This window comes from Corythoichthys intestinalis, chromosome 21 (assembly GCF_030265065.1).
Source record: "Corythoichthys intestinalis isolate RoL2023-P3 chromosome 21, ASM3026506v1, whole genome shotgun sequence".
Lineage (NCBI taxonomy): Eukaryota > Metazoa > Chordata > Actinopteri > Syngnathiformes > Syngnathidae > Corythoichthys > Corythoichthys intestinalis.
In genome coordinates, this window is record NC_080415.1 from 7,481,351 (window position 1) to 7,500,601 (window position 19,251).

At 37.5% G+C, this 19,251-nt stretch overlaps 1 protein-coding gene across 2 annotated transcripts in view; it reads left to right on the forward strand.

Moving 5' to 3' along the window:
• Positions 1 to 19,251, forward strand: part of ep300a (E1A binding protein p300 a) — an 80,463-nt gene that overhangs the window by 53,071 nt on the left and 8,141 nt on the right. For both annotated transcript variants that reach the window (XM_057826658.1, XM_057826660.1), the window contains exons 21-30: positions 3,061 to 3,117; positions 3,203 to 3,280; positions 3,374 to 3,441; positions 3,521 to 3,671; positions 3,768 to 3,914; positions 7,102 to 7,215; positions 7,338 to 7,503; positions 11,573 to 11,740; positions 11,810 to 11,971; positions 16,477 to 16,758. In XM_057826658.1, the coding sequence (XP_057682641.1) occupies positions 3,061 to 3,117; positions 3,203 to 3,280; positions 3,374 to 3,441; positions 3,521 to 3,671; positions 3,768 to 3,914; positions 7,102 to 7,215; positions 7,338 to 7,503; positions 11,573 to 11,740; positions 11,810 to 11,971; positions 16,477 to 16,758 (1,393 nt within the window). The remainder of the gene's footprint in view (positions 1 to 3,060; positions 3,118 to 3,202; positions 3,281 to 3,373; positions 3,442 to 3,520; positions 3,672 to 3,767; positions 3,915 to 7,101; positions 7,216 to 7,337; positions 7,504 to 11,572; positions 11,741 to 11,809; positions 11,972 to 16,476; positions 16,759 to 19,251) is intronic.

The following is a 19,251-nucleotide window of genomic DNA, read 5'->3' on the forward strand; positions in this document are numbered from 1 at the left end:
ATGCAAAATTGCGGTTAATAGCTAACACTTCAAACATGAAAACTCGCTGGTTTGAAGCATTTGCAAACGATGCGAATTTAAAAAAAAAAAAAAATCCATTACTGAGTGTAAAGCTTACGGTTAGCAGCTTAGCGAATGTACTTTCGGTGAAAATTTCAAAATAAAACACGTCATGTTCAACATGTCAATAAAGATTTCTGGAGTAGCTTTAAAATGACACCGATGATGAAAAATCTAATTGGCAATAAATAATTTGGCTTCAAATTTGCTAAACTGTACAGTTTGCAGGACAAGATGATAGTCATTTTGGATCAAATAAACACTTTTGAAGGACTGTAATTGTAAGACATCAAAAATGGCATTGGGTTCCTCGCCAATTTCATATTCAGCACTTAGTTAGCTTTCAAATTACTCGTTATGCATTGTGTGTGTGTGTGTGTTTTTAAACATTTTTAGTATACTTTGTATTTTTTTTAAGAATGACAATTTATTGCACTTGAACGGGAATTTATTTGGATGTTTTGTCACTACATTAATGGTTGTATTGGTTATAAAAATTGACAATAATATCTCATAAACCAAACCTTCCACTTGACCAGTGCTTCTCAGTTGTTTTCTGTTACGCCCCACCCCCCACCCCGGAAAAAGTACCGTATTGGCCTGAACATAAGAGGGTGTTTTTTGCATTGAAATAAGATTGAAAAAGAGGCGGTCGTCTTATGTTCGCGGTCTAGACATACCCATATACCCATTCACGACGCTAGATGGTGCCAGATATCATTGAAGCGATATTCTGTCTTGACAGCGTTCAGCTATTATCCCCATTCACAACGCTAGATGGCGCCAGCTATCATTGAAGTATGTTCTGTTAACCAGTTTGGTAAATTGTAAATGGTGTTATACTTGTATAGCGCTTTTCCACCTTTCAAGCTGCTCAAAGCGCTTTACACTACATTGCCATCTACCTACTGGTGACGCAGCACCAGGAGCAATGTGGGGTTCAGTATCTTGCTCAAGGATACTTAGGCGATTCATCAGGGCAGAGAATCGAACCCACTGGCTTGGGGGACAACCACTCTACCACTGAGCCACGCTATCCCAGTTTGCATTGTTTTGCAATGTTTTTCCTTATTCAGATTTGTTTCAAGACTGCAGTTAGTTAGACTTCACTTTGATGGTTAATGCAGTTATTGCAATTTTGTTGTTTTTTCACAATAGATTGGTTTATTTACATTTCAAAAACCAGAAGCCATTCATTTACGAATGTGATTGCACTTTGGTTTACATATTTAAATGTTCAGATACTAAGATTGGAATGAGGCAAAATAACATGCTTTTACTCTCAAATATATAATCAGGGCCGTCTTATATTCGGGCCAATACGGTAAATGTCACCCCCCCTCCCCCCCAAACACACACATATGCACACACACTTTCTACCGGCAATGTAAATAGTATAATTTGTCTACAAAATTATTATAAGTGCACCTCTGAATAACAATGTTTCCTTTAAACATTAAAGAAAAAAGTAATAGATCAACTTTCAATAGTAGTATAACTTTAATTATATTGTTTTTGTTTATAACAGAAAAGAACTAAAAGGGATTAATTTGCCTGAATTAATGTCGCATCCAAACTATAAACATACACTCAAGGTACATTTTTTGACCATTTGATACTAAAAAATATAATTTAATGAATATAATACTCCCCAGTTCTTATTTTTGTCATTGGCCTTTGAGATTAGAGTGTGGCCTCATTTATAAATTCTTATTGGGCTACCCATTTTCACAAATTCACAAAATTACATAAGTTATTGAAATACATTTACATGGATAATTTCATTATAAATGTCCAATTAATGAAAATAGGTTGATTTGCGTAAATGTAGTTTAGGTCAAATTACTGTATTTTTTGCACTATAAGGCACATTGGAGTATGAGGTGCACTTCATTGAATGGCATATTTTAGATCTGTTTTCATATATAGGGCGCACCGCATTATAAAGCTCAATATTAGTACCGTAATTTTTGGCACTATAAGGTGCACCTGACTATAAGCCGCCACCCACCGAATTTGACACGAAAATGGCATTTGTTTATCGATAAGCCGCACTGGACTATAAGCCGCAGCTGTTCTCACTGTATTATGAGATATTTACACCAGAAGATATCAAACAGTAACATTTTATTTGACGGCGGCATCATAAGAAATAATGAACTACCATTGCCTCAATTTGGCCATCACTGTTCTCCTGAGGGAGACCATCAACCTCTGCTGCTATCTGTCGTCAACAATGTTGTCGTCCAACATGCCTCTTAGCATTTATTGCAGCGTTACAGATATAGATAATAAATCAAAATTCATGTTCTGTGCTAATTATTTCTTCAGTTACTGTTCGAGTTGTTTCATTCATTGCTAGTTATGGAATTTAGTAGAACTATTTGACAGTGGCACCATAAGACTGTCATAAGACCATCATAATTATGACATGACTCTGCCATGAGCATTAATGCTTTTGACAGATGTCATTTTGTGTCATCCGGCAAATTATCCTCCTTTTGAACAGATGTAAAAGATCCGTGCTGGACATAAATGGAGTTAATGACATCTGTCATAAGCATTCATTAATGTCCATGATAATATCATGTCATAATTATGCCGCAGTCAAATAAAGTGTTACCTATTAACCCACATAAATCAACAAATAAGACACACTGGACTATAAGCCACAGGATTCAAAATGAGGGGAAAAAGGTAGCGGCTTATAGTCCGAAAATTATGGTAGTTGTTGAGGTTGCAGTATGCCCACTAGATTAAGGTGCGGTAATGGGGAATGTCATGCCATTATTGGTCAATACTGATCCATATATAAGGCGCATCAGATTATAAGACACACTATCAGCTTTTGAGAAAATTTAAGGCTTTTAGGTGCGCCTTATTGTGCGGAAAATACAGTATTTTTTCTCACTTTAATCCATCTATGATTTGCCGGACATTTCAAGTTAATGGAATGGAATTTAGTATTGCTACTACAATGCCATATTTCTTTTCTTTCAGATCCATTAAGAAAGAGCAGTTTGAGAAGAAAAAGAATGACACACTGGACCCTGAATTGTAAATTTAACAGCTCATAACATCTTATTTTAGTACCCAAGTACAATTAAATGGCATGTAATTTGTGTCTTTTTCTTTATTTAAGGCTTGTTGAATGTTTGGACTGTGGACGCAAGATGCACCAGATTTGTGTCTTGCACAATGACACAATCTGGCCGTTGGGGTAAGGAGATTCTTTTTTTTTTTTTTTTTTTTTTTGTCATCGCAAGCAATATTATAAAGTTGACTCAACCATATTTTTTTTGTTTTGTTTCAGTTTTATATGTGACGGCTGTCTTAAGAAGTCTAATAAGACAAGGAGGGAGAACAAATATTCTGCTAAAAGTCCGTATTTTCATTTATTGTGTGCAGTATTTTTTTAATGGCATTAAATAAAGACTTACCTTGTTCTCTTGCTTCTCAGGGTTACCTCAGACAAAGTTGGGCTGTTTCCTGGAGACGAGGGTGAATGACTTCCTGAAACGTCAAAACCACCCAGAGGCTGGAGAGGTCTTCATCCGCATGGTGCACGTCTCTGACAAAGTCGTGGAAGTTAAACCTGGCATGAAGTCGAGGTACGTCAACAACACTAAAAATTTTGACACATGAAGTCATTAGACTTTTCTACTGTTATAGTTCTAAGGTGAGTTTTCATGATGGTCTTTTTTCAGATTTGTGGATAGTGGCGAGATGTCAGAGTCTTTCCCATACAGGACAAAAGCCCTTTTTGCATTTGAAGACATTGACGGCGCGGATGTTTGCTTCTTCGGAATGCACGTTCAAGAGTACGGCTCAGATTGCCCTCAGCCTAATCAGAGGTATACACATTGAAGATTTTGAAAAATGATATTAGGTCATGCAAATGTTATTTTTAGTAATATTTATTTTGTTTATAATCATTTTAATTTACCAGCTGTACATTGTTACAAATACAAAACCTGCCGACCTTACTGTAGGAAACAAGCATGTGAGGTTTAAAAAGTGTAGAAGCGGCATCGAGTAACAAAGTAACTTGAATGCTACATTGCAGCCATTATTTCACAGTAGTGTTTTGCGACAATATGTGCATATTTTTAAAAACAAGGAGACCTTGTTATGAACAAGTTCTGTTCCTACGCTGGCAATGTAACCCGAATTTCCCAAAGTCGAATTTATAGACATACATAAACATGTAATATACAGTATATACTGTATGTATGTATGTGTATATATATATATATATATATATATATATATATATATATATATATATATATATATATATATATATATATATATATATAGTGCTCGTTCCTGCACTGGCGACGTAAATCTTATTTTTTGATTTTTAAAAAAAATTTCTTATTTCGAATTCGGATAACACTATTAACTCATTTGCTCCCAAAAAACGTATAAATACATTCTATTTTTAATTGTTTCAGTGTCCCAAAAACATATACGTTTTTTTTGACAAGAGGCATCTCTAGGTTCTGTTGCACCTAAACTGCAATGCTCAACGCTCAAAACTCATTTTAAAACAATAAAACTGGCCACTGAAGGGCAGTAGTGCATTTGGTAAGAACTCATCTCGGGTCAAGAAAGGAAGTGAAGAAAAAATAGTCAGGAAACAGAAGTAGTGGGATCTTGTGAAGACGCGTGAGAATTTGAGAAAAATGTGTAGAACAATGGGGAAAATAAAGGCAAACGACACGGGAGGAGTGTTTTGAAAAGAAAACGAAACCTTCGTCAAACAAGGATTCAAAAAATATATTTTGATGAGACTGACGGTGACGGCTACAACGGCGTCATGTTCCACACGCGTTCGCGTTACTCCTGAGCCCGATGTTGAAACCAACGATGAAGATGATGAAAAAAAGTGAGACCGATCTTGATCCGGACTCAGATTACTGAGAGCCACCTCATTCAACCGGGAGCAGCCGAGAGCCTTCCCGGTTGTTATGTGCGCAAATAGTTCAACAGTTCAATAGTTTAGTTATGTGTAGATAAATTGTTACTTTGCGATTAAAACCTCTATTTGTCTTATGTTATTTTGTAAAAGGAAAACATTATTCAGATGTTTGGGATGTAACTAAAGCAAAAAATACCGTATTTTTTGGACTATAAGTCGCACCAGCCATAAAGCCCAATGAAGAGGAAAAAAACATACCGGAGTATAAGTCGCATTTTTGGGGTTAATTTACTTGATAAAATCCAACACATAGAACAGATATGTCATCTTGAAAGGCAATTTAACATAAAAATAGAGAACAACATGCTGAATACGTGTACAGTATGATGTTACATGATGCATGAACAACAAAATGCGAATATGCTGTCCTCACCAGGACACTACGGCTCGTTCCTGGCTATACAGCGAGCTAAACTCCCAAATGACGATGCTGGACGTCCGTATAATTTGCTGAATCAATTTTGTCCTCGATACCAAACAAGTTCGCATCAATGTAAATAAATGATAATTAGCTGCTATTACAGCAATGACACAAACGGTTAGCATGCATTCGCTTGCATTGGCACATCGTTCAAACAACCACACAACAGGCTGTCAGTGTCCGATCGCGGTTGGAAAACACACAACAACAACAGAAAAGATGATACACACAGGCGTTGCCTCTGTAGAGATATTTTACAAACATAAACAATGATCGTAGGTTCGCAGCCGTGTTTCTCTCTCTCTCGCTCTATCTATCTCGCCCACTCGCTCAGAGACGCTGCGTAGCTGTCCGCCTTCTTCTGGCGTGTGATCGCTCTTCTTCGCGTAAACAAGTGCGAGTGCACCCCCCACAAACTGAAAGCATGCATTTCAATATAAAAAAAGTCAATAATACAATTGGACACACATTGCCAAAGGCAGAACGCGAACGTGGCCATAGCTAATAAGTTATTCAGATAACAAGTTTACCAAACCATCAGTGTCACTCCAAAACATCAAAATAACATGTGTTAATAATTTCACACATAAGTCGCTCCTGAGTATAAGTCGCACTCCCAGCCAAACTATAAAAAAAACTGCGACTTATAGTCTGAAAAATACGGTAGCTGTGTTAAAGTCAGTTATGTTTGAAATGTATGCTTTCACAAAACGCTCAATTTCTCTGTTTTTTCATCAGAAATTGGAAAATTTATATTTTCTAATGCTGATTTCTAAAGAATGGAAAAAGATATTAACTTTTTTTCTGTTGAAAGAAGATAGTCTAATCTTTCTTTTGGTGGGTTCCATGTTTATATAGCAGTAGAACAGAATTTTCTGTGGGCCTTGCAAAATCAGTCAAAATCCAGTAAAACGGCCGGGAGCGAAGGGCCTTGCTCCGGTGAAAATGGCTAGAAGTGAATGAGTTAAAGTCGAAATCACGTCAAAATACTTCACATAAAAAAAAAACTAAAACACATTGAAATTAAAAAAAAACTTGGGGATGTACGAACCCGTATTCAGTCCGAGTCAGCTGATTTTGTGTCCCGATCGGATACTGAAAAAGTATTAATATAAAAACAAGTTATAAACATGTTACGTCCCACCGTGCTGCCTTCATAGTGTGAATTCTTTTTAATCAAGAAACGTTTTTTTAATTATATAAAGCATAAATTAAAAACCCGATCTTTTTCACCCGATTCCAGTTATCTGAAAAATGGCTTCATCGGCTCAATTTTTGATCACATGATTGGATGGGACACCCCCACTTATTACTGTGATCGTTAACACTTCACCAGAACGCACATTGTAAAACAAAGGCATCCCAGCGAGGTTAAAGAGAAGGTAAGATTAGGCAAGTACATAAATTAGTCGCAGGAGTTAAAACGGGGGGGAAACTTTGAGGTCTATTTTTTCCCTGCTGACCGCTTGAAGGCAGTGCTGAAAGCACTGAATGTTACCTTTGCGCATGCGCAGGGATTCATAGAAGTGTAGTTACATTCGTAACTTTGGTTTGTCCTGTCTTAAATTAGTCCAATTAGACAATAAAATAAATATTGTATTTTCGTTTTTATTTTAATTTTTTTATTTTCTTTCAGGCGAGTATACATCTCTTACCTGGACAGTGTGCATTTTTTCCGGCCACGAAGTCTTCGAACAGCTGTTTACCATGAAATTCTAATTGGTTACCTGGAGTACGCCAAGAAGTTGGGGTAAACAATTTATTTTTTTGTTATTTTTTTTACAGAAATCAAATAATTTCTCTCACCATACTACTGTATGTCTGCCAGCATTTTTGTGTATGCTCACATTTTTTTCATGGGGTCTTCCTTAGCTACACTACTGGGCATATCTGGGCCTGTCCGCCCAGTGAAGGGGACGACTACATCTTCCATTGTCACCCTGCTGATCAGAAGATTCCGAAGCCAAAACGACTGCAGGAGTGGTACAAGAAGATGTTGGACAAAGCTGTGGCTGAGCGAATAGTGCACGACTACAAGGTAGAGACGCACAATATAGTTTTTTTTTTCCTCACAATACTATTTGTGATACAAGGCTCACGATATGACGATACAACTATCGGGAAATGAATCCATGCTATTTTACGATACAACTATTAACTCCCTCGCAACCCTCGTGAGGATAAGCGGATTAGTAGATGAATAAATTAAACTAGTACAGGGTATCCGTAGGGTGTTAAAAAGTCTTAAAAATGTCCTAAATGCAATAATTTGAAATGGTCTAAAATTCTTCTAAAATCTCACAAAAGGTTATAATACCATTTTGAAAGGCATTAAAAATAAATTGACGTTGCTTTTATGTAGAACACGCAGAAACTTCAGTCTTGCTTTTAAATGTTTAGTTTTTTTAGGACTCCAAAACGTAAATACACTGGAAAAACACACTTCCTTAATGCTAGTTAAATTACCTTGTTTTCAGTGTAAATCCACTAGAAATACATAAAATTATCTGCCAGTACGTCAAATAAATTTTACCCGCTTAGATTTCTTGAAATAAGAAAAATAGCAAACTGCCAAAAAAGCTTAACAAACTTATTTTAAGCAATAAATGAGAATATTTAATCTAAAAAAAAAAAAAACTTTTTCAGAAATGTTCTTAATTCAAGAATACATACTGTCATTAATCATTATATGAAAGCAATTTTTTCTTAATTTAGGTAAAAAAAATTTTACCAACCTTCTGATGTTTGGGCTTAATAAGAACAAATATTAATATTTACAGTACCTAAAGTACGTGGAATAATATGACTGTTTAATCTGTTAACAAGTCTTGAACACTCAAAACAAGATGGAGAAAATTATTTGACAAATTTAAGAAATTAACTTGATTAAGAGGTTATAAATTTGCAGTGTTCAAAACGGAACTACCTTTTTTTCTCATGTTTTTTTGTCAGTATTGATGTGAAATGGGTCTTAAACTGTATTCAATTTGGTCTTTAAAAAGTCTTAAATTTGGCGTGTTGAAACTTGCAGATACCCTGTAATAACTCATTGGCTGTCGTTGATGGTGTTACAAGTCCAATCCATTTTTAATGGGATTCCTAGTTAAAATAGATTGGACTTTGAGCGCTGTCAACGGCAGTGAAGCATGACCATGCAACGCTACCTATTGCAGTTCAAATAGATTTGACGTCTATCGCGGTCAACGGCAGTGAAAGAGTTGGAGAAAAAACATTTCTACATGGAAAAATAAACTGTTTAGTTTTTGCACTGTTTTGGACAATCTGTCAACAACTTTTGTCTTCCTCACAGGCTACAAGAATGTTTGAGTCCAACACTTACGTAAATAAATACAGCAACATTTTCGTAAACAAATGAGTATTTAAACTTAAACACTTAAACACTATGTCATGGAAAATGTTAGCGGCAAATGTTAGCGGATAAAAACTATTACTATATATCAATTTATTGTCATACCTCTATTTACTTGTGGGGTGTTGTGCGAGAGATTCGTCCCCATCTGCCGCGAAGAGTGTGAGTTCACTGCACAAACTTTATAGGTTTTAAAATTGTGAAGCCCCCCCACACATGATGAGGTATACAAAATATACCGTATTTTTGCGACCATGCGGCACATCGTATTAAAAGACAGGCTCTTTACTGGTGCAATTTTTGTATTTAACACACAGAAAAGGTGCTCCATATTTAGAGGTGCAATATATGGTAACATGTATCCACGCTAAAACATACGTTAGCATGCACGCTAGCTTCTGTTTTAAAAAGTCAGCGAAACTGAGTTCGGTTATACTTTACTGAAGTGTTTAACAATTTGCTAACGTTAGTTTTTGATCGATCGTCATCCATAAATTCATCGGCTTTTGTGTGTATAGAACAGAATTAATAATACTAGCTTAACTTTAGCATCGGCTTTTTTGCATTTTTGGCCCACATATGTGCGTTTTTTTTCTGAAAATACTGTCACAAAAAATGCGAGTCTGCGGGTGTAGAGACGTATGCAGTGGGCATTGGGAAATGCAGCCCTCATTCAGGTGGTCCGCAACGGAGCGACGCTCAGCAGACACGGACTATGTGCAATTTCTGGGTTAATGGCGGTCTCGTCGTGTCATCATAATAGCTGCGGCTTTGATGGTGCTCATTGTTTTTGCCATGTGTCAATCTCGCACCAGGAACAAATTGTGTGCCTCGTATGAGTGCCCGTGGGTATGTACAAAGAACGAGTCATGTACATTAGGCCTGAACGATATTGGAAAAAACTATTGTTGCGATTTTTTTTAGGTGTGCAATATATTGCGATATTATATTGCGATAGTAAAAAAATAAATAAATAAATAATTTTAAAGAAATATTCACTAGATGACTTGAATAGCTGTTTGGAAATACTTTGCATGACACACCGTGACCACAGTGTATTCATATAATACGGTTTCATTTGTGAATGATTAAGATTGCTGTATTATTATGAAGGGATCCAGGAAGCCATGTCTGCACAAAATAGATAATTTCTTGAACACAATATTTGACACTTCAACAGCAGCAAATACATTAAATGACAAATAAAAGAGCAGGTGCATTCGTCCCCTGAGTTTTTGACAAAATATAACAATAAATAACAACTTCGGTAAAATAACAACAAAGTTGTAAACATATTTGAACAAAAATATTAAATATGACAAATAAGAGTTGTTCACAAACTATAACAATAAATAAGAACCTCAGTAAAACAATAAAGTTGTCAACATATTTGAACTTAAATATTAAATCTGTCAAATAAAAGTGCAAGTGCATTAGTCCCCTGAGTTGTTTACACAAAATATAACAATATAGAACTGCAAAACTGCAACAAAGTTGTAAAAATATTTAAAAAATATTAAGTATCAAAACTTTATGTGCAGCTGTACTATAGTTATTTGAAAAATACGATTTACAGTTAATTTAAATATAAAAGAAACAGAAACTCAATTGAACTTGTAAATAATTGAACTGAATAACAGCAAATAACTGATGAATAACAGAACCATTTTAACTCCCAAATTTATGTATTTGTCTGCATATCGTCCACCTTCCTTGCTCAGCAATTCTCAACTGGGTCTCATAGGTTTTTGGCCAAGACTACTAGTTTATCCACCATTGCAGGCTTGAGACAACAACGTTGGCACGTAACAATGTTCCCACCTGTACTAAAAAGCCTCTGATGGGAAGCTCGTAGCAGGAATGCATAGATACCTGCGTTTTAAATGGTCCCACATGTTCGACGGATTACTTCTTGTTGAGGCAACCATGGCGAGGCACTGTCAACAGGGCTGTTTTTTGTTCCTTATATTCTTGTCGATAGCCAAAATACTTCCAAAACTCCTTTTGGAGACAGTCTTCCCTATTCAACGTGTTGCTTGCTTTCACTTTGAAAACGGCCCCTCCTCCCTCCGCTCTGCTGTTCGGCCCCTCCTCCCTCCCTCCACTCCGCTCTAGCAGGGGAGGGGGAGGAGCCGATGACTGCGAGCTGGAGAGAATGAGAGACTGCACTCTCTTTCTCGCTCCTTGCTCAAAACAAACGTTTGTGGATTTAAAAAAATGAAATGAAAAAACTATCGCACGTCCTTGCGATGGGACTATTGCGCATGCGCACATCGCGATGGCGATGTTTAAACGATATATCGTTCAGGCCTAATGTACATTATGTCTTGCTGCGAAATATTTTCAGTCTCAAAATGAAACGATGCATATTTTTTTCATTGATTTAAATTTTTTTTTTTTTTTTTTTTAATGAAAACCCTTTAAAACCTTGCGATGTACTGAATCCGCGAATGAACTGCAAAGTAGTGAGTGATTATTGTACTTTGACTTTGAATGGGAAACCATCGCGTGACAAAGAAAAAACGCGTATGGTTTGAACGCAGCTTAAGGTGCTCTCTCAAATTTGGAAACCAAGACTTTGAAGTGCGCCTTATGGTCGTGAAATTACGGTAATCAGATCATTTGGAATTGGCTGACTTTGATGGCAAGTGAAGGAACGTTTTGTTATCAATTACTTAATTAAATGTGTAATGATGGCAATGGTTGACTGTTAGCATCTCTTGTTCTTCTCCTACAGGACATCTTCAAGCAGGCGACAGAAGATCGGTTGACCAGCGCCAATGAGTTGCCTTATTTTGAAGGTGACTTTTGGCCCAATGTGTTGGAAGAGAGCATCAAGGAGTTGGAGCAGGAGGAGGAGGAGAGAAAGAGGGAGGAGAACAGCACTTCCAATGAGAGTATAGATGTAAGTGAATGAGCTCTGTTTTGTTGTTGCTGTTCAAATCTCCCGCATCATCTTTTCTTTTGTGCACAGGACAGTAAAGGTGACAGTAAGAATGCCAAGAAGAAGAACAACAAGAAGACTAGTAAGAACAAGAGCAGCCTGAGCCGAGCCAATAAGAAGAAGCCGGGGATGCCCAACGTTTCCAATGACCTTTCACAGAAACTGTATGCCACTATGGAAAAACACAAAGAGGTAAAGAGATATAATTAATTTGATTTATTACTTTATCAGTCTAGATTTTAAAAAATATCTTTTATAATTATTGTTACTATTTCAAAGATGTATTTTTCCTTCTGTCATGTGCTTTATTTTTCTCGATACAAATTATAAATAAATAAATAAATAAATTGAAGTAACTAGGGATGTCCCAATCACATATTTTTGCGCCCGAGTCAGTTACCTGAGTCCCGATCTGATTTAAAAAAAAAAAAAAACTTTTTTTTTTTTTTTTTTTTTTTTAAATTTAAAGAAAAGCTCCAAACATGTTACAGTACTGTACTTTTTACAGTACTTCCAGTACTTTTTCCAGAAGTGTTTTGAGGTATAAAACATACTACCGTAATTTCTGGACTATTGGCCGCCCCTTATTACAGGCCTCACCCAGTGCATTTTAAAAGGAAAAAACATTTTGTACATACATAAGCCTCTCCTGCCTATAAGCCATGTGTGTCCACTTAGTAACATGAGATATTGACAAAGAAATACACGGAAGTTACATAGCATCAGCACGGCGGTACAGCAGTAATTGGGCTGGTTATTAAAAACATAAAAGTCCTTGTTGGCAATCTTCATCTTCCTCCTGTGCACTCAAACCATGGAAGTCTTCACCCTCGGTGTCGGATATGAAGACGCTCAGATACACACGCCACGCACCTACTCAGTCTCTTCTTCGCTGTCGCCTTCAATGTCTCCCATAATGAGGCAAATTCACTCCTGAGCCCGTGCCGTCCTCCTCGTCACGCAGCAGACTGGCCCCTTGAAACCCATTGGTGATGGCGGACTTCTTTCTTTCACGCTGCCAGGCTCCCCCGGCATACCTGTGCAATAGCTGCTCTTCGCATGAGGCGAGTCTTGGCAAACGATCTCTCGACACGAGTCTTCAAAACTTCCCATACAACTCGGATGGCCAGTTTAATTTTTTCTAGCGTTTTCCATGATGCAGATCTGCCAATTCTACTCATACACAAAGACGAGGGTCCGTAACCTCTATTAAAGCACAACGTACAAAGTTAAACCACCGGTAATAGTGCAAACTAGTGTGTTTCTCGACACTTGTATTACACATGTCTCACTCCCACATTCCATGCTCGAGCACTCCTGGCGGCCGTCAGAAAAATGCACAAATTGGCCGCATCATTGCACATGCCGCAGGATCCAAAATGAGGGAAAAAATTAGCAGCTTGTAGTCCGGGAATTACAGTAGTATATTCTGTGTATCTTTTGGCAATGCCATTGTATTTCTTCTTATTATTTTTTTTTTACTTTTTACCTCTCAAAAAGTAAAAAAGAATATAAATTAGCCCTGAACGATATTGGGAAAAAAACTAACATTGTGATATACTGTATATTGCCAAGGGTCCACCCTTTTTGTATTGGTTGCCCTGGTGCACCAGCACAAAATGTAGGTGCACACTCATTTTTCTTTGCATCACCTTTAACACCATACTTTTAATCACTCTCCATAACAGTCGTATAATTCGTTCATCTTCTGAACAGCCAATCCTCACAAGGGAACTCAGGGGTGCTGGATCCAACCACAGCTAACCCCAGGCAGAAGGCAGGGTACACCCAGAACAGGTTGCCAGTCAACCATTCACGCACACGCAGACACCTTCAGACAATTCTGGGTGTGCAATCAGAATACCATGCACATTTTTTTTTTAGGATGTGGCAGGAACCTGGAGAAAACACATGCTTATTTTTAAATAAGAATAACGTAGAAAAATGTCTTTATTACAGTTTTCTCAATTGCTTCGGTACGTACTCAGAACTGAAAATCTCGAAACTACTTGTTCAATCATCACATGTCGCACAAGTAGCAAAACAATATAGATTACCCGCAAAAGCCATTTTTTTGTGCAAAATACTTAGTCTATCGCTCAAAATAAAATTTCTGTGTCAATGAACATGTCACTGCTGTCAGAATGACAAGTCCTTGTTTCATTGTATGCAGACAAGACAGTCAAATTGCTTAGTCAGGCTCTCAATTGAACAGTTACTCTGGTGGAAGGCTCTGATGCTGAAGATGGTGTATGTAAGTTTTGATGAAAATTACAAGTTACACCTTTGTGTGTGAGATGGATTGCAAGACACTGGACAAGATTCAGATTACACTTTTACTGTTTTTACAATTTCTTGACAGACCATGTCACTGCGATACAAAAAGTAAAAGACAGCACTGGTTATCACAAAGAAAAAAACAAAAGCAAAATTGGAAACGTGAACATAAGACAACCTGCACAACTAAACTTTGAGTGCTACATGTCGGGATTTTTCCCCGCATTCTTCCTAAACATCTTGACATTCCTGCCTGTTGGGCCACAAATTTTCATCCACGTGATAGTGGATGTCCTCTCTTGCTATACAGCGTGTAAAGAATCATCTTGAATGTCTTATTTAGCCTCTGCAGGCATCTGCTGTGATGTCACTGCATGCTGCATTCATGGCATCCAGAAGAGTCATCTGAGCGTGAGGCTGGTGATCATGCACTTGCCATCTCCATGTGAAAGAAAAATTCTTCTATGGGATTGAAGAATTGGGAGTATGGTGGTAGTAACTCCATTACCATTCTGTTGTGGGTTGCACACCATTCCCTGATTATGTTGGAGTAGTAGAAATCCACATTTTCCCAAACCATCACACATTTTGGCAGGTTAAAATAAGTTACGTAAAATAAGTACTGTGATTTCCCGAATATAACGCACACTTTTTTCCCCAAAATCAACTTTTAAAATCATGGTGCGCATTATAAACGGGTACATGGATGGAGACAGAAATATATACTGTATATATTACATATATATATATAAGCCGATTTTTTTTGTTTTTTTTAATTGACACGGCCACGTTGTGTTGAAGAAACGTATGCGGCGACCCGTTGCCGACCATTACGGTACGTGATGTTACCATTTTGTTTCGGTAATACTTCACTCTGATCGTCTGAATGATTTCGTCTGTGTTAAATTCTGCTTTTTTCACTCTTCATAATGCACCGAATTTAGTTTCTTGAACTCATTTGAGTCAATGTTTGTTGCAGCGCCGCAACTCTGACCATAACAAACGTAAGCACACAGACTTTTTGTGTCCGTCAACTATATCTGTCCCTCGGGAAACTCAAACCCAAATAACAATAGTTCCTATTGTTACTGTCATGTTGACAGCGATGAGCTCTCACGGATTTCTGACTTACGTTCTCACTTTCATTTTACCGTATCAATCCATGGAAGAAACATTTATTCATCATGATGAAACGAGCAGGTTATACAGCAGCCTTTTAAAGAAAAGTCACATCTGTTTTGTTTTCTCTTAGATTCTGGTAAGTTGGAGAAGTTGTCAAATCATATTATTACCGTAAATATTGTCAGTTTATGGTAATGTTTTGAACTACCAATGTGCTATGCTTTTGCTGTGTTTCACCAGTCAGTAAAATGACATGTCTGTATCTGTACACGAGCTCTGTTTTCTTATATTCTTCTATTTATTGGTGCTAAAATTAGAGTGCGCGTTATAAACAGGTACAATAATTTTCCCTAAACTTTACAAGTAAATTTGGGGTGCGCATTATACACGGGTGTGCCTTATATTCGGGAAATTACGGTAATAAAAATGGTTAGAAATAAGCGCACACATGTTGACATACTCTGACAACATGTTCGTCCATTTTGCATGTAAAGACTTATGCAATTAAGTATTGACTAAATGTTGTTGGCGGTGAGACTATTCAATAGAGACCCATGATCATCCATTTTGACCATCATGACAGATGCAACTGATAATGTAGGAAACGGCAGAAAATTGTATAAAATCATTTGCATGGATGCACAAAAACATCTGCAACATGCTCAAAGAAATGAGAAACTGCTTTTTTGATGTGCTCGAGTGATACGATGTTGTGAGGATTGAACAAGTAGTTTTGAGAATTTCAATTCTAATCCGAGAAACGTACCAAAGCAAATGAGAAAAACTGGAAATGCTTCTTTGAGTGAGTCAACTTAAATTACCCCACACTTTGACGCTCCCACTGCTGAGAACAGCCTCTCGACAATAAAGGTTGACTAAAAATAATAAACACAATTATGCCTTTGTTGATCATAGAGCTACCGAGCCTTTGTCTCGCTAGATCAAAGCTAAAAAACTGTCAGTTGACTTTAGGTACCAAACACCAACTGCACTGGTGAGCAAGAAAAACGACAGGAGGGAGGGTGAGAGACTGCATGAGCATGGGGCAGAAAAAACTAATTTTTCAAATTAACCTGATCCTTTTCAACTGATTCCAATCCTCTGAAAAAGGGCGTGATCGTCATGATTTCCATTCACGTGATCGGATCAGGACATCCCTAGAAGTAACGAATCGTTTTCAGACATTTTATTTTGAATGTGTATTGCCCAGCTCTTCTATTCACTCCAAAATGGTCGTGTGGGTTTCAGGTAAATTACTGCTTAATGCGCGGTTCTTATGTTTTCGTGTTTTGTCACAGGTGTTTTTTGTGATCCGGCTGATTGCGGGACCGATGGCCAATGCGCTTCCCCCCATTGTTGACCCCGATCCCCTGATGGCCTGCGACCTCATGGACGGTCGCGACGCTTTCCTGACGTTGGCCCGGGATAAACACCTTGAGTTCAGCTCGTTGAGGAGGTCTATGTGGAGCTCCATGTGCATGTTGGTGGAGTTGCATAACCAAAGTCAAGATCGCTTTGTCTACACGTGCAATCTTTGCAAACACCACGTGGAGACTCGTTTCCACTGTACCGTGTGTGAGGTGAGATACGGAAAGGGCTTTTTTTTTCTTGTGTTTTGTATTATTTGGAAGAAATAGTTTTCATCTACATTGAATTTAATTCGTCTGAAGATGTCCTTGGCCCAGTCGACGTTAAATGACACCACTAGTTTTAGAAGTTTGTATGTTTTCCTTATCGAATCTCATAGGAAGCTTCACACTAGCACTGTTTAGTCCATTTTAAACGGACCAGAGTTCTTTTTCTCAGATTGTCAGCTTCGTTTTGTAAATGTGAACACGCATTCGAGTTCGGACCAAATAAAACGAACTCTGGTACGCTCAAAAATCTTGGGTTTCGGTCTGCTTTAACCTAGGTCTGCAGCTATTGAATATTTTAGTAATCGAATATTCTGCTGAAAATTCAATTGTTCTTATCGAGGAATCGGATAAAACTTCTTCGTAAAAAAAAAAAAAAATCCTCAATCAGTTTTTAAAATCGAGTTACTCAAAACATTTGAGCAATCGTTTCAGCTCTACTAGGATGCGACGATTCGGGCCAAACAAACGCCGTAAAGAACTAGGGCTACAGCTATCGATTATTAAGGTAAATTGCAGAATTTCAGGAAATATAAAAAAAGTAGAACAAGCAAAAATATTTATGTTGGCTTGCTAAGATTACATTTTCAAAAGAGCATTAAATGCGAATACAAAATGAAATTCCTGAGCGATTCTTCAGTCTATGCACAATTGCACTTTCATTTTACAAATGCAATTAATGCATTTACAAAAAACAAATGAATAAATTAAGCTTTAAAACAACAAAAGAACAATTGGCTAACTTGCATAGCAAACGTCCGCTAGCTTAAATGCTAGTTTTTTTTTTGCAATGCTCTTAACAAATTGTTCAAGCCCATGTTCCCAGAAAAAAACAGCTAAATATACTTCTAAACTAAATAACGAATGCATAAACAGATTAGCTCAAACTAAAGGTGTAACGGTACATGTATTTGTATTGAACCGTTTCGGTATGTGGTGCTCGGTTCGAAACGGCGGCGTACCGAACGAGTTTGACATAATGTAACCCTTACTTTTTGAGGCTGTGAGTCAATCGGGTTACAGTTTCTTTGTGTAGATTATATTACTCTACTATAATGAGGACCACCACGGTAGGACAGTATAACCCAGAAACGTCAACGGCGCGACAACATGGCTGCCGCGAGAATGTAGTAAAACGCGGGCGTTAAAGTCAATCAGCCAATGCACACCAGTCGCAGTGCGGGCGCGTGTTAGACGCGTCCCAGAAGCGGCTCCACACGACGCACGCATAAAGAACGGCAGAGTTTATTATTTGATGCGAGACGCGACCCCCTTGCGTCAATACTACTACCGGTAGCTAGGATTGGTCAGACCGGAAGTCACTCGTGTAAAAATATGGTGGATCCGGTCGATTTTCAAACTAATATGCAATCGTAACCCACTTTTTGAGTCCATCAGATCTCTTGAGTGGTAGATCGGGGCACAGTTGACTTGTCTTTGTTGATTTACTGCTGTCTTCTCTGCTATAATAATAGCCAACACGGCCCCGTGTTCAATACAAAACCCTCCTACCACAACAAAACAAGTAGGAACTAATATTCACATAGGAACTAAAGTTATACAACATAAAATATACAATATAAATGAATACTACATCACATTTGTAAAATATAAACACATAAAAATAAATAATAGCCCATTTAAATAAAATAAATTGAAATGAGCTAAAACAACTGTAATTAAATAATAATACACAGATCCTGCTTACCCAATTAAATTTCTGTGTGGCGCTTTAACTAGAGAAAATCCACCAATAAAGCTTTTGAAAACCGTCCATAAGAAAAAAAACCTGATTCATGGAGGCATTTCATTTGTAAAATACATGTTAAAATCTTTGTCATTGGGGTTGCTTTTCTCTTTAGCACAGGACTTTTTTTTCTTTCTTTCAGAAAGAAAGCTGACCAATACGCGGGGTCTGAAAGGCAAATTGTTGTTGGATTATCTTTAAATACCCGCTACTTTTTGAGTAGAATTCTAGCTTTGTATAGGCTAATGTTCCTATTGTTGAAAGCACACAGGTGTGTAATAAACAACTAGCACATTTATATTTTGCTTTTCTTTTTCTTACTGTACCGAAAATGAACCGAACCGTGACCTCAAAACCGAGGTACGTACCGAACCGAGATTTTTGCGTGCCGTTACACCCCTAGTTCAAACACAAACATACCTTATGTTATGGCATAGTCACTCTTGCCACTAGAGTGCAGTGTATCTACCCAAATCAATAAAACTAAATGCAACCCTTTCAAAATAAACCATTACAATGTCAGTCTAATTAAACAATTTCTCAAAGCAGCAAAATCGGATTTGAAGCTTTTTTCTAATCTAATAACCGAGTTAATCGATTAATTGTTGCAGCATTACTTTAAGTGCTTCGCTTATGAATCCAACCGGAGCAGGGTGCGCTTTTGCTACTTTATTTGCAGCGTTACAGGGTGG